We start from the raw sequence: 15000 nt of genomic DNA, 5'->3' as shown, positions 1-15000 counted from the left end.
TATTTCAGAGAGCTATGTGATCTTCAAATAGTATTGCAATAGTAATGGCATTTGCTTTACACAGACTGAACTATGTAATGTAGCAAGTTACATAGTTACTACATAGCAAGTAAGGAGCAGTAAATAGCCTTTATTTAGCTCAACATAGTTATATGATAAACTTTACATAGCGTTTACATATGTCTGGTTCTACAAGGGAATTTTCTTACTTCTTAAATTTTATACATAATAAGAAACTGCATGTAAGATCTAGTAAAACGTGTTAATTGAGTGCCCTTTAATGTTTCGTTTTCAATGTCATTTACGCTTTTACACCACCTTGTTAGCTGTTCTTGTTCTTTATTGTCCCCTTACTGTCATTTACACCCTTTTTGGCGTTCCATTCTAGCACATATTTTTATATAGGTTTTGTCTCGTATATAAGTCCAAAGTTTTGCATGTTTTTTTTTTGGCCTCCTTCCATCAGTTGTAGTTGCACTAGTCGCAGTAAGTCGCAGTAAGTCGGTCCTAGTGATCAGTAGTGTCTGGTTTCAGTTACCACAGCTTTCCAGTATTCGTAACAATTTTCAACCCGCATCTTCCACATCGCCAATAAATCGTTTTCCCTTCTTTTTTATTTCGCCTTGTGGTTTTGTGGAGTCTGAATTGCTACAAGATTTGACGTCCGCTTATGGCAGTTACATCTTTTGAGTATGCAACTGAACCAGAACCGCGATGAATATCAGCCCGTATGAGAAGACCGAACGTTACTTTAGACTTGGAAGGGGTGCACCGGGAAAGACTTCGTACGATGATGAACTCAAGGTCTGGTCTTGCAGCAAACGTTAGTACCAGAATAAACGAGAGTCTTGATTTGATGGCTGACGATCGTAATCTCCAGATGGTAAAGGAAAACGAAAAACTCTCTCACGCGATAGCCGCTTTTGAGAAGTTTAAAGGTGCTTACTTCGATTACTGGTCTGAAGGAAAAGATGCAAATAGTATCACGGAATGCCAAGAGTACTGGTCAAGGCATGCCAACCACTTTGATGTTTTTCGCCACTGAGTAAATGATTGGATCATCACGGTTGGGCATGGATTACTAGCGGCTGGGCTTCAAGACAATTCTGATGTAAAACCTGACGACTCCGTTAGTTGTGTTGGTTCGCAAATGCATTTGGGTACTTCAAAGCACTCGAGTCTCGGGTCTCGCGCGTGATCTTGTGGAAGCCGAACCTCTTCCTTTGAAGCTGCCAGAATGAAGGAGATGGCAAGACTCACAGAACTAAAGGCTTAAGAAGTTATGCTTAAAAAACGGCAAGTTTTGGAAGAAAAGAAGTTCCGTTTAAGCCAGGAAGAGGCTCACCTTAAATTGGAAGCAGAAATTGCGAAAAGCACTGCCAAAGGTCAAGCTTTCTCTTACATGCCAAGTTCGTCGAGTGACGTACTTCAACACAAGTCCCGCTCCGAGCCAGACCTGAAAACCGTGAAAGTTGAGGCCCCCTCAGTGGTTCGGCATCTAAGTTTTCAGGAAAATCGTGAAAACCCGGCGGACATCGCAAGTGTACGTCGCCCTCAAGACAGCAGCCAGCATGGAAAGAGTGAGCTGGTAGTCAATAATGTGCCTGATAACTTCCATCAAGAGGCGATAGCACTTCAGCGTCAGCAAACCGCATTACAAGCCCAGCAGAACCGGATCATTGAGTTGCTGGCTGTGGATCAGAACAAAGTAAAACTTCCACAGCCTCGTGTGCCTACCTTTGATGGGGACCCTGTTGAATACTGTACGGTTATTCGGGCCTTTGAAAGCCTCATAGAGTCTCGCACCCAAAGCAGTCACGAGAGGCTCTACTACCTCGAACAATACACAGCTGGCGACGTTAAGGAACTGATACGATCCTGTCATCACTTGCCTTTTGACGAAGGGTATCAAGAAGCACGTAGACTCCTGAAGAAAAAGTATGGAGATGAGTATTGTATCGTGTGTGCCTACGAATCAAAAGCCTTGGCGTGGCCCTCCATCAAGCCAGAAGATTGAGAAGCTCTTAATAAGTTTTCTTTTTTTCTCTCTAGTTGCCAGAATGTGTTGGCAACCAGCCAGTACTCATCTCAGTTTGATCAGCCAGGAAGCATACAAAAACTGGTTCTTAAACTACCATTCTACACAAGAGAGAGATGGCGTCGTCGAGTGGATGACATCATGGAAGTGCTCTGCAGACCAGTTTTATTTAGTGACTTTGTTGCCTTTGTGGATAGTGAAGCAAGAATTGTCTCGAATCCAGTTTTTGGAAACATCACAGGCAGTTCCCATACCCAGCCTGATCACAAGCCACGAAGATCCTCGCAATCCTGTCCGACTTCCAAACTGCTAAAGCCAAAGTCAGCATCCTTTGCCACCCAAGTGCAGAGGGGTAGTCCCCAGAGCGCAGATCAGTTTCCTGGTGGGGATCACGTAAATTCCGCTGCGTCTTTTATATCGTGTCCATATTGTCAGAAAGACCATGCTTTCGAAGACTGTCATATCTTAAGGTGGAAGCCATATCAAGATCGTATCAAGTTTCTCTCTACGAAGAGACTTTGCTTCGGATGCTTGTCAGATAAGCATGTCGCCAGGGACGCCCAGTACTAAAAACTTGCAAAATCACAAATTGCACTCGAAGACATCCCACAGTTCTCCATACACCTAGCAGTGAAAAACCCACCGTAGATATTGGTGTTGGTACCGACAGAACTGACGATATTCCCGTCTTGAACGCCATAGCCAACACTGATGAGTGCCCAAATGAAGTTGCTGGGGAAGTACGCAGCAAGACAGCTATGGCCATCATCCCTGTAAAAGTTCGCTCGAGAGCTACTAACAAGACCGTCATTACATATGTGTTCTTGGATAGTGGAAGTAGGGCCTCTTTCTGTACAGTCTCTGATAAAGAAACTTGGAGTTAGTGGACCAAAGGTGAAAATCTCTCTTTCTACCCTAGAAAATAGAAATAGTGCGGTTGACAGTTATCTCGTCCGCAACCTGGTCGTGTCGGATCTCAATGACAATGATTTTGTCAAGCTACACGTTTTATATAGCAGACCTGAGATTCCAGTCAGCAAGGAGGACATACCCACCCAAGACGATATCGACCTCTGGCCTCATCTCAATGGTGTCTTTATACCTCGTGTTGATGCTGAAATCGGGCTTATCATTTCCAGTGACATCCCGGAAGCCCTTGACCTGGTCGAGATAAGACATAGTGAGCACGGTGGTCCCTACGCTTCAAAGGACACAAATTGGCTGGGCGGTAAATGGGCCTCTTAGGCGCCGTCGCGGTGGAACTCGGATTGTAAGTTCCTTCATTAAAGCAGACCCTCAGCTCCAAAAAATGGTCGAGGATTTTTACAATCGCAACTTTGTTGACCTTTTCTTCGATGACACAACTGAGATGTCTCAGGACAAATGCCGAGAAGATGAAGTTCAAGGACGGCCACTATGAAATCCCTCTACCGTTTAAGAGTGGCTTCACCTCGATCCCTAACAATATGTCCCAAGCCTTGGCCCGGAACAATTGGTTGAAGAAAAAGCTGATGAAGGACCCCAAGTTACGCCAGGACTACAAAGACTTTATGAGTGAATTGGCGGCAAAAGGCTATGCCTGTAAGGTACCCCTGAATCAAGCCATCCCTGAAGACGGTAAGGTGTGGTATATACCCCACCACGGTGTATACCATCCCCATAAACCAAACAAGATCCGGGTCGTCTTTGATTGTTTTGCTCAGTTCAAAGGATTAGCACTCAACAATATACTGTACAAAGGCCCAGACCTGATCAACTCACTCGTCGGAGTTCTGACAAGGTTTCGTGAAGACAGAATTGCCGTGATGGCTGATGTCGAATCGATGTTTTACCAAGTACGAGTTCCAGAGAAAGACAGTTCCTTCCTACGTTTCCTTTGGTGGGATGACGACAACATGGCCACAGAAGCACAGGAATATCAAATGCTCGTTCATCTTTTTGGAGCCGTATCGTCCCCGGTGTGCACAAATTTTGCCCTTCATAGAACTGCAGAAGGCAATCAGAGTATTTTCCCTGTTGAAGTCGTCAATACTGTGAAAAAAAAATTCTAAGTTGACGACTGCCTTTAATGGTTACCCTCGGGGGCTGTTGCCATTGCTCATGTCCACGACCTGCAGAACCTACTTTCGAAAGGGGGCTTTAGTGGGTTAGTAACAGTCGAGAAGTACTTGAGGCCATTACCGAGCAAGAGCGTTCAGCAGAGTTTAAAAGGCTTGATCTTCACAATGATGAACTTCCCCCTCAGAGGGCAATTGACATGAAGTGGTGCGAAGAATCTGACACGTTTTTTTTTTGACGTTCACCATGAGGCTCGATCGCCAACTCGAAGAGGCGTTTTGTCTCTGGTTAGCAGCGTGTTCGACCCTTTAGGCTTTCTTGCACCATTTGTTCTGCTCGCCAAAGAGATCCTTCAAAGTCTCTGCCGAATCAAACTGGCGTGGGACGATGACATGCCGACTGAATACAGATCTAGTTGGAGCAAATGGCGTGATGACCTCCCCAAGCTTTCATCGTTTTCCGTTACCTGGTCAGTGCTCCCCAAAAGTTTTGGTCGTGTAGTCTCCAGCTAGCTACATCACTTTTCTGATGCGTCAGAAGTGGCATACCGTTCAGTTTGCTATCTGCGTTTGGTAAATGCGGAAGGTGAAGTGCACTGTTCGTTCATGTTTGCAAAGTCTCTTCTAGCCCCTCTGAAATGTGTATCAATTCCTCGTTTGGAGCTGTCTTAAATCCAGGCGACTACGTATCAAGAGGGCTATCAGCTGAGGCGTTGTTAAACTGTGAGAAGTGGTTATCGGGGCTGGAATTCCTGTGGACCCCTATACATCAGTGGTGAATTGTACCAGGTGCTTCAATGGCATTGGAGGATGACGATCCAGAAGTAAAGCGTGATCGAGAAGTGAAATCCTTTTCAACAACCATAGCACCAATCAGCGTTACCCCGGTCACAGCACTGTCAGACCATTTTCAGAAGTTCTCTGACTGGTATCGCTTGAAGAAATCTATCGCTTGGGTTTTGCGGTATCGCAGTAATCTTTTATCGGCGATCAAGACTCAACAGAAGACTGGGCAGATAAAGACCCAACCAGAGAAACTATCACTGATATCAACTGAAAGTTGTACAGCAAACAGCCTTTCGAGACGAAATTAACACACTCAATAGGTCAAGTGACAAGCGAGTCAAGCGAACAAGTTCCCTCGTAAAAATTGATCCTTTCTTTAGAAATGGCCTGCTGTGCGTTGGCTGAGGCTCGTATGTCGTCAGAGGCAAAACATCCGATTATCTTGCCGAAGAATAGCCACGTCACAAGCATCGTCGTTGATCATTATAACAGGCTTTCAGGTCACTCAGGGAGACAGCATGTGCTGAGCCTAATACGCCAGAAGTACTGGGTTGTTAAAGCAAATTCCACAGTTAGAAAGGTTCTAACAAATTGTTACAAATGTCGCAGACAGGAAGCACCATTTTGTGAACAAAAAATGGCTGATTTACCTGAGGATCATTTAATCCCCAGCAATCCTCCTTTCACAACTGTTGGAGTGGATTACTTTGGCCCATTTCAAGTGCGCCATTCCAGAAGTGTTGTCAAAAGATACGGTGTCCTATTCACGTGTCTTACCGTTCGCGCAGTACATATCGAGGTTGCCCATAGCAACGCCACGGACTCATACCTGCTTGCACTCAGGCGGTTTATCGCGAGAAGAGGCCAAGTTCGAGAAATGAGATCAGACAATGGAACCAATTTTACCAGTGGAGAACGTGAGCTACAGGAGTCAATCCAAGCCTGGAATAACAACAAGATTTCCAAAGAAATGTTGCAGAAGAACATCAAGTGGAGTTTTAACCCCCCCTTATGGCTCACACCAGGGTGGAATTTGGGAATGTTGCATTCGTTCAGTGCAGAGAATCTTGCGTGCTCTTCAAGAGCAGTCTATCGACGATGAAGGCCTCGTCACTCTTATGTGTGAAGTGGAAAGCTTTTTAAACAGCCGACCAATCACCCAGCAGATCCAGAACCTTTGACGCCAAATCACCTTCTATTGCTGAAATGTGACTCGCCATGCCACCAGGTGTTTTTCAAAAGGAAGACGTGTTCTCTCGGCGTAGATGGCCTCAAATTCAGTATTTGTCTGACATCTTTTGGAAAAGATGGTCAAGGGAGTACCTTCCACTGTTGCAGAGTCGTCAAAAATGGCTATTTCCTCGCAGAAATCTGGCTGTTGGCGATGTTGTCCTTGTCGCCGCTAAAACACCCCTTGAAATTGTTGGCGGCTTGGAAGAATCCAAGAAGTTATCCCAGATAAGAAAGGCTTAGTGCGTAAGGTCAAAGTTAAAGTCAAGTCAGCTGTTCTGGAGCGCCCAATAGACAAACCTGTTTTATTTGTTGAGGAAGGAACAAAGAACATTTACCCTAGTTAAGAAATTTCAAGCATTCATATGAAGAACTTTGATTATTTTTCTTGTGGACAGCGTACGAAATATACAGACTTAGGTTAAAGGAATTTGCTTAAAGTTAATCAGTTTCCGCTTAGATCTTACTTCAATTAATAGTTTAAGTGCTTGTTGGGACCACGCACTTAGGGGCCGGTATGTAAGATCTAGTAAAACGTGTTAATTGGGTGCCCCTTAATGTTTCGTTTTCAACGTCATTTTTACGCCTTTACACCGCCTCGTTAGCTGTTCTTGTTCTTTATTGTTCCCTTACTGTCAATTACACCCTTTTTGGAGTTCCATTCTAGCACATATTTTTATATAGTTTCTGTCTCGTATATAAGTCCCAAAGTTTTGCATGTTTTTTTTTTGGCCTCCTTCCATCAGTTGTAGTTGCGCTAGTCGCAGTAAGTCGCAGTAAGTCGGTCCTAGTGATCAGTAGTGTCTGGTTTCAGTTACCACAGCTTTCCAGTATTTGTAACAATTTTCAACCCGCATCTTCCACATTGCCAATAAATTGTTTTCCCTTTTTTATTTCGCCTTGTGGTTTTGTGGAGTCTGAATTGCTACAAGCTTTGAGGTCCGCTTATGGCAGTTAAACTGCATGCTAAACATTTCTTTAAGTTTTTATCTGAAAAGAATTGAATTTATAGAATAGGAACTGTAATAAACTAAAAATTTGTTTCATTTCAGAAATGTTAAAATTGTTAACAAGCTGTAGACTATTGCTAGTTTATTTCCAGTTTCCTGCAAGAAACGAAGAGTGGAAAAAACTGTCATTTTCTGGCAGCACCTGAAAGAACCCAAAACTTGCCCAAAAACTGGAAAACAATTTCTGGAATAAAAGCTGGAATTTGACTCTGGAATAAAGCTGTCACATTCTAGAAATTTCCAGGAATTTCCAGAACTTAACAGAAAGCTTGAAATTCATTACTGGGTTGTCCATGGGCAAACCCAGTCGAGGTCTGCGTTTAGTTTGTTTTTTTTCTTTTTTTTTTCCGTGTCGGTAAAAGTCTTGCCTGTCACTCCCCTGGTAGGTGATGTCTTTGTGCATAGAGCCTTCTGCGCGTATTTTCTTAGGATCGAGAGGGTAGTGGAACTGCGTAGATTTCTCTGGTGGACACAGTAGAATCATTAACTTAGCCTGTAGTGGCGTCGAAAGTCATGTAACACGAATGGCGTTTTAGTGGAGCCTTAAACAAAATATACCCTTATGGAGCTCAATGATGGAAAACTCAGTTGGATAAACTAGGCAGGAATCTCAAAAGCGACGAGTACTGGACTTCGACAACAATCTATCGCCCGTCGAGATGAAATGAAAGTGAGTTGTATTTACCTGAAGTACATGGTAATTTGACACGATTGAGTTTCTTGTCTTCACGCACGCAATGTTGTTTAAATTTTTCGCTGGAAAAGGATTCTGTGGTATTTTCTGCCTTTGTGAATTATAATATCATGTTGTGTATTGAATTAATTTTCGAGCTTAAGGTTGAAATGTGATGTGGGAGAAGTTTTTTAGTATTGCTCTGTAAGCAGGAAGGGTTCACAGGCCTGTTGGAAGCATGCTTGAGTTTCAACAAAATGAGCCCCAAAATCAGTGAAAACTTGTAACGCAGATGAATAATAAAGTAGCTGCTATTCCCAAAATGATGGAATTACCTCGTGATAAATAACGTCTTACGCGTCTTGGAGAGTAAATTTTGACTTTGCATAAACCAGAGTTGGGCGATTGTGATCTTTCTTTTGACTTCGCTCATTTCATTGTCAAACTTTATAACACTTGACAGACAAAGAAACTTACCAAAACACGGTATCTTGCCATCATTTGACACAGATGCTTCACTGTTTGGCGAGTAAACATGCCGCGGTAAGTTAATAACGGCGCCCGCTGAATTCCGGCCATGTCACTTTCGATTTTGCAATTTACTTGAACGTAGCAAAAATCTCCCAAAATGTTTGTCGCTCATCGTAACTTTTTATATTCTATATTCACGGTTCAAAATTAATGTTGTTTTGATGTCGTAAATATTTTATTCTCGATCGACCGTCCGGGAAACTTCCTTCTGCTCTTTCTGAAAACTATGTATCAATAGTTATTTGCTTTTTCATCAATATTTGTTTTGCATAAAGCAAGCTAACAAAATCTGTACCTTGCTGAGTTCGCATTTGTTAGCGTTAATAGTATTTTCGGTCAGATGTTTCTGTTTTTTGTGAGGGGTTTATTGTTTTGGTCTCCCATCCTAACACTAACCCCGCGAAACAGGGCTTGACTTCAGTGAAGTTTATTATTACAAAGCTGTCAGATGCTCAGAGGGCACACTTGTGGTGAAAAGAAGTTGTGAGGGAACTTGAAAATTATCAACATGTCAGCCCAGAAGCCAATGTTTCTCGCTTCTCTTTTATTTGTTATTCTTCAGAGACTGGAATGCTGTATTTCAATACCACATTTATATTCAGTGCCTTCTGATTTTCTATAGCACGTACCACAGGCAACCCAGTGTATGCTTCACGGAAGCATCTCGTTTTGCAAGGGGTCAGTGCCAGGTTTGTGCGCAATTCGACCGTCAAGAAGCATCTTGGTACATGGCTTTCTCAAAGGAGACTATATTCACCGGAATAAGCAATGTTTCCGCTGCAATTAAATTCAATAAAATTTTTGGGTAAATGAAATGGAGGATTTTTGAAGCCCAATTTCAACATGCTGTTTGTCAACAAAAGTCGACCTTTGACCACCAAAGCGGAGGCGAGGTATACAATACAATACAATACAATACATAACTGACCGCTCCCCATAGGGGCTTTTCAGGGCCAATGAAACACAATGAAAGAAACGACAGAACACAACAACAATTGTTAAGAATCCCAACTGACCGGAGGCAAACCAGCTGGCTATTTACAAGTGCAGCTAGGAAGTTGAACCAGGGACTACCAGGAACAAATTCAACGAGTGGTCAGAACGAGTCTTGAACCCGGGATCTCCGGATCTCAAGGCGAGCGTCCTAACCACTGGGCCACACTGCCTCCTCGCAATCACACACGCTAATCTTGATTTATTCACTAAACAATTCGAGACTCGAGGTTTACTGACACAATACAACGTGAATTGACTGATACTACCTTAGGTCAAGGGGAACGTGTCATTGGAATTTAACTGTCTTGGCTTAAGAGTGACATATCCGGTAATTAAAATAACTAACCTCAAAATTTGCATACTAACAAGATTCATTCCATTCCATATTTTTACGCAAACAAGTTTCCTTAATTCACTTTGTGAACATACCTGCAAAACAAACAAAGGAAGGTATCCACCTTTATATAAGCATACGCTGCTTGGATTTTCCTCGAAGCCCTCAAACAACCATCGAACCAGTCGAACGCTACGTGACTTTCATGAGTTGTGCCGTGATTGTGTTGTCAGAGCTTTCACGCAAGAGATTAGGACAAAGCACACAGACCATTATGACTGCGTGCAGTTCTATTCGGAGTTTGTTGGGGGAATTTGAGGCATAAGTTCTGACAATCCAGCAAACGTTCAATGCGTAATAATAGCAAAATGTGATGAGGACATCAAGGCACACATGAGAAGTTATAAAGTGTTGGATTCTTCTCTGGATACAGAGGCTTGGCTTTTGTTGGCACATGCAGGTGAGATTTAAATGAAATCACTTAAATTAAGATATTGAGCAGAAAATCACTTTGCGAAATCTGCAGATACTACCTATTACAGACTTAATGTCAAAAGCAGAATACCCGCCCACAAGAAATGGACCCTAAAAACACTGCTTCCGCAGTGCCGCAGTCGTGTTGTTGGATATACCTCGTTCTTTAATCCATGAGGTAAGCACCGTGGCACTGCGGCACTAGCCAGTCTACTCAGGTGAATTTAATTTATTTTGTTTTCATGGTAACTTCGCCACTGTGCTACAGCCTCGGTCATAAATAGTTAAAACTTCGCTAGAACAGCAAGTCAAGTGCAAGTCAAGTTTTTAAAACTGAGCAAAGGTTAATCCACGCTCCCCTTTCACTGCCATGTGTGATGCCCATTCATGTGGGCAGGCACAATTTTTCTTAGTACATCTCCATCGGATTCCAAATCGTCGTAACCAAAAATTGTATCATCTATCTCAAAAACACCTTTTAAAAGCAATTAATAAGAAATAATAACTGTTAGTTTCACGGGCAGTGATACAATCTGGCTGCGCTGATCAATGTACTCACTTCAGGGACAACTGGAAAAGCGACTGCTCGCAGTCTCCTACAATGTTACATGATTACACGGTCTTACACATCTTGCTTACTTGATTTTCGCAATTGGAGCGATTGCTGAATACCCCTCCACAAAGGAGCGTTTATGTTCGCGACGATAGCCGCAGGGCCGAAGTGAATGAAAGTGGATTTCGCACAGTTTGCATCAGATAGAGTGAATTCAGTAGAATGGCTGGTGCCGCAGTGCCTTAGTCGACTTACGGTGACATTTAGCTTAGTAAACTGTCTAGTGCCGCCGTGCCGCGGTGCTCACCTCACGGATTAAAGAACAAGGTCTATCCAACAACACCCCGACTGCGGCGGCACTGCGGCGGCACTGCGGCAGCAGTGTTTTTAGGGTCCATTTCTTGTGGCCGGGTATTCTGCTTTTGACATAAAGTCTGTAATAGGTAGTATCTGCGGATTTCGCAAAGTGATTTTCTGCTCAATATCTTAATCTAAGTGATTTTATTTAAAGGGACACTGTTGTGGGTTGCGCATGCGCTAGCGTCTTGCGAAAACGTGAAAAGTGTTAGGTTAACTTTTTCAAGTTCAATTGACAAATTCAAGATGGCGTCCACTGGGGAGGGCCATGGTGGACTAAGGAGAACCTCCGGGAGAAAAAGGAAGGCTTTAACGGATCGCAAAGAATACCTGAAGGAGTGGAATAACACGCACAAGCATATTTATCTGAAGCAAAGAATTTTTCACGCCTGGCTGCAAGCTAAATTCGATGCTGGCTATGAAGCGTGCAGCGACAGTGATTTCGCTTTTTACTGCAAACACTTTCGCATTTATTTACTTCTTACTTACCAAGCGCAAGGGCCGTACTTGGGAATATTGGCCAGAGGTCATGGCAGTACGGACCGAGCACAGAGAGGTCCGTACAAGAACGACCGAGGGCCAATATTCCCCAGTATGGCTCGAGCTAGCTCGGTTAGTAAGTTGTTTATTATATGGTTTTTTAATTTCCTTTTCCTTTGTTTTTGCAATCCCGTAATCGGCCCGTGGGCATTACGGGAGAATAATGCCCTACAATTCAGTCACAATTAGCCAATCAGAGCATGCGTACTATTTTAGCCATATAATAAAAAAGTTTATTAATCCGAAAAGTTCTTCCTGACAGGTAAATATTAAATTCTGAGCGCTATGTTTGACATAGAATTCATTAACTGCGAATATACGTGATTCACGCATGAATCCATAGTGGCGGCTAGAATTTTCTGTGAGGGTGAGAGCAAACAAACTCAAGCATGTGCAGCTCATGACAGTGCCCCTAACCCAAACCCTTACCCGTACGTGCGAGCAAAAGCCTACCCTCTGTATCCAGAGAAGAATCCAACACTTTATAACTTCTCAAGTGTGCCTTGATGTCCTTATCACATTTTGCTATTATTACACTTTGAACGTTTGCTGGATTGTCAGAACTTGGGCCACAAATTCCCCCAACAAACTCCGAATAGAACCGCACGCAGTCATAATGGTCTGTGTGCTTTGTCCTAATCTCTTGCATGACAGCTCTGATGACACAATCACGGCACAACTCACGAAAGTCACGAAGCGTTCGACTGGTTCGATGGTTCTTTGAGGGCTTCGAGGAAAATCCAAGCAGCGTATGCTTATATAAAGGGGGATACCTTTTGCAGGTATGTTCACAAAGTGAATTAAGGAAACTTGTTTGATTTTCAAGTTACTCGTTCATTATTTCAAAAAGAGTGATTCAAACAAGCGACATTTTGGAGTCATTTTCACTCACTCGCAAGGCCCCATACCGAAAAAGTTGCCGTCCAGGTAAAATAATTATCGAAACAAAGTAAAACATATTTTTCTAAAAATGGTTTTGGTAGTCCTTTATTGTGACAAAGTTTGGCAATTTTCGATTTTTTTGTCTTGCAAGGTCTCAGGTGAAAATTGCTGAGAGACGCTCTTAATCTACAAAGAATCATTGTATTGATAGTTATATCTATATGTACGCATTATCTTGCAAAAATTTTAATGTTACACTCGCTATGGCTGATGATGATGTTTGAAACATCGAAACATGTTCCTTAATCTCAAAAGTGTTGTTGTATTTTTAGTAACACTTGTGCTATCCAGATCATTTGGAAAATAAGAAAACAGATACTCTACCCAAAGGCCTCCAAGTCCATTTATGGAAATGTTCTTGTAAAAACTTCCCACAACGATAACATTTTAATGTTTGGTAAGGCAAGTTGCATGCGGCAGCTAACCGCTGTAAAGAGGTTCCAAATGTTGAAAATAAGTGCTTCTTATTAAATGTCAGTGTACCTGAAATCCGAAAGACTATTGTTGCCTAACTACTAGGTTTTCAAGCACCATTTTCTGTTCAGTCGGTTAACACCTTCTTCTTCGTGCTTGTGTACGTATTAAAGAAAGTGATGTTAAAATTAAAGGAACAGCTGCAAATAGTGTTGCACTTGCTTCTGCAATAAAACTGCAAGTGTGGTAACAACACGTAGGTCAGGCGACATGCCGTCAAAGGTTAGGCACCTTATCTTCTGCAGAACTGCTAATAATAGGCTATTATTCAAGCGTAATCATGTCACTAAGATAAGATGGCACTTATCCATGAATTGATTGAAACCTTAAACCTGATTCGATAGGCAATGGGAAGCCAATGAAGTTCGTTGAGAGCTAGTAAAGTGAATGGTTAGAAACCAAATGAAAACAAACAGCATACTTAAGACTCCATTGGTAGTGCGGTGTCTAAGTGGCTACCCACATGTACGCATTGCGTACCTACTTTGTTAAACAACGCCGAGAAATACACAATAGGTTCAATGCCCTGACTACAAGATGTTAAACTGGCACAACAAGATTAATTTCGAAAGAAACTGCCTTTCTTCATCAGGGTTTCCCAAGGAATGATTTTGGCTTATGGAGAAAATTGAATATTACACTCTTAATGGCATCCCCTCCTGTCTTTTTAGTGTCAGCTACATACCAGCAGCAAATTGCCTGCCAGCGAACCATATCTTAGGAACTTTTAATTAGCTTTCGATAAGAAAGATGAAATGGCATGCCATCGATTTTCTATAGGGTGTTTTTCCCTCATTTACATAATAGAATTTCTATTTTTAATGTTCCTTGATTATTATTGTATAAAACGCTCTGTTAAATGCCCAAGTATTTATTCTGTAACAACTGTTTCCATTAGCCGAAATCATTCCTTGGGAAACCCTGATGAAGAAAGGCATTCTTCTTTCGAAATGCTGGCTTAAGATAGTTATTCAATTCAATCACTGTTCAATTAATTTTGCTGTGCCGGTTTAGCATCCTGTACTCAGAGCATTGAACCTATTGTGTTTTCGTTTATTTATCTTCTAGGTGCACCCCAGATTTCTGAGAAAAACGTCCTGGTTTTGATTATCAACAATGGTGGATAAAAAGTTGGACCTTTTGGAGCGGCATATGCAAGAGCTTAGCGTTGCAAGAAAGGAGGGAGACAGACAAGGCAAGGGTTTGGCTTATTTCAATCTTGGTAGATACTATCAGGGCACAGCTGACTTTAATCAGGCCATAACAAATTGCACAGAAGCATTAGCCATTTTTAAGGAAGTGGGTTTCAGGGCCGGAGAAGGAGCAGCCTACAGCAATCTCGGCAGCGCTTATCAAAGTCTTGGTAACTTCAAGCAAGCCATAGAGTACCACCATCAACATCTTAGTATTGCAAAAGAGGTAGGGGACAGGGCCGGAGAAGGAAAAGCTTATTGCAATCTCGGCAACGCTTATGAACGTCTTGGTAACTTCAAGCAAGCCATAGAGTACCACCATCAACATCTTAGTATTGCAAAAGAGGTAGGGGACAGGGCCGGAGAAGGAACATGCTATGGCAATCTCGGCAACGCTTATCGCAGTCTTGGTAATTTCAAGCAAGCCATAGAGTACCACCATCAACATCTTAGTATTGCAAAAGAGGTAGGGGACAGGGCCGGAGAAGGAAGAGCTTATTGCAATCTCGGCAACGCTTATCAAAGTCTTGGTAACTTTAAGCAAGCCATAGAGTACCACCATCAAGATCTTAGTATTGCAAAAGAGGTAGGGGACAGGGCCGGAGAAGGAACAACTTATTGCAATCTGGGCAATGCTTATCAAAGTCTTGGTAATTTCAAGCAAGCCATAGAGTACCACCATCAACATCTTAGTATTGCAAAAGAGGTAGGGGACAGGGCCGGAGAAGGAGCAGCGTATGGCAATCTCGGCAACGCTTATAAAAGTCTTGGTAATTTCAAGCAAGCCATAGAGTACCACCATCAACATCTTA

The 15000-nt window shown here is 42.6% G+C and overlaps 2 protein-coding genes and 1 pseudogene across 2 annotated transcripts; all 3 read left to right on the top strand.

The window, feature by feature from the left end:
• Positions 1-3432: 3432 nt before the first annotated feature.
• Positions 3433-4089, top strand: LOC138054292 (uncharacterized). Its single transcript, XM_068900764.1, has one exon. The coding sequence runs from the start codon at positions 3433-3435 to the stop codon at positions 4087-4089; it is 657 nt and encodes a 218-aa protein (XP_068756865.1).
• Positions 4090-5263: 1174 nt separating this feature from the next.
• On the top strand, positions 5264-5983 carry LOC138054291 (uncharacterized). The gene has a single exon (XM_068900763.1). The coding sequence runs from the start codon at positions 5264-5266 to the stop codon at positions 5981-5983; it is 720 nt and encodes a 239-aa protein (XP_068756864.1).
• Positions 5984-14111: 8128 nt separating this feature from the next.
• Positions 14112-15000, top strand: part of LOC138054290 (G-protein-signaling modulator 2 pseudogene) — a 3977-nt pseudogene continuing 3088 nt past the window's right edge.

The sequence above is a fragment of the Montipora capricornis genome, chromosome 6, assembly GCF_036669925.1.
Source record: "Montipora capricornis isolate CH-2021 chromosome 6, ASM3666992v2, whole genome shotgun sequence".
NCBI classification, from domain to species: Eukaryota; Metazoa; Cnidaria; class Anthozoa; order Scleractinia; family Acroporidae; genus Montipora; species Montipora capricornis.
This window is presented reverse-complemented; position numbering and strand designations above follow the sequence as displayed.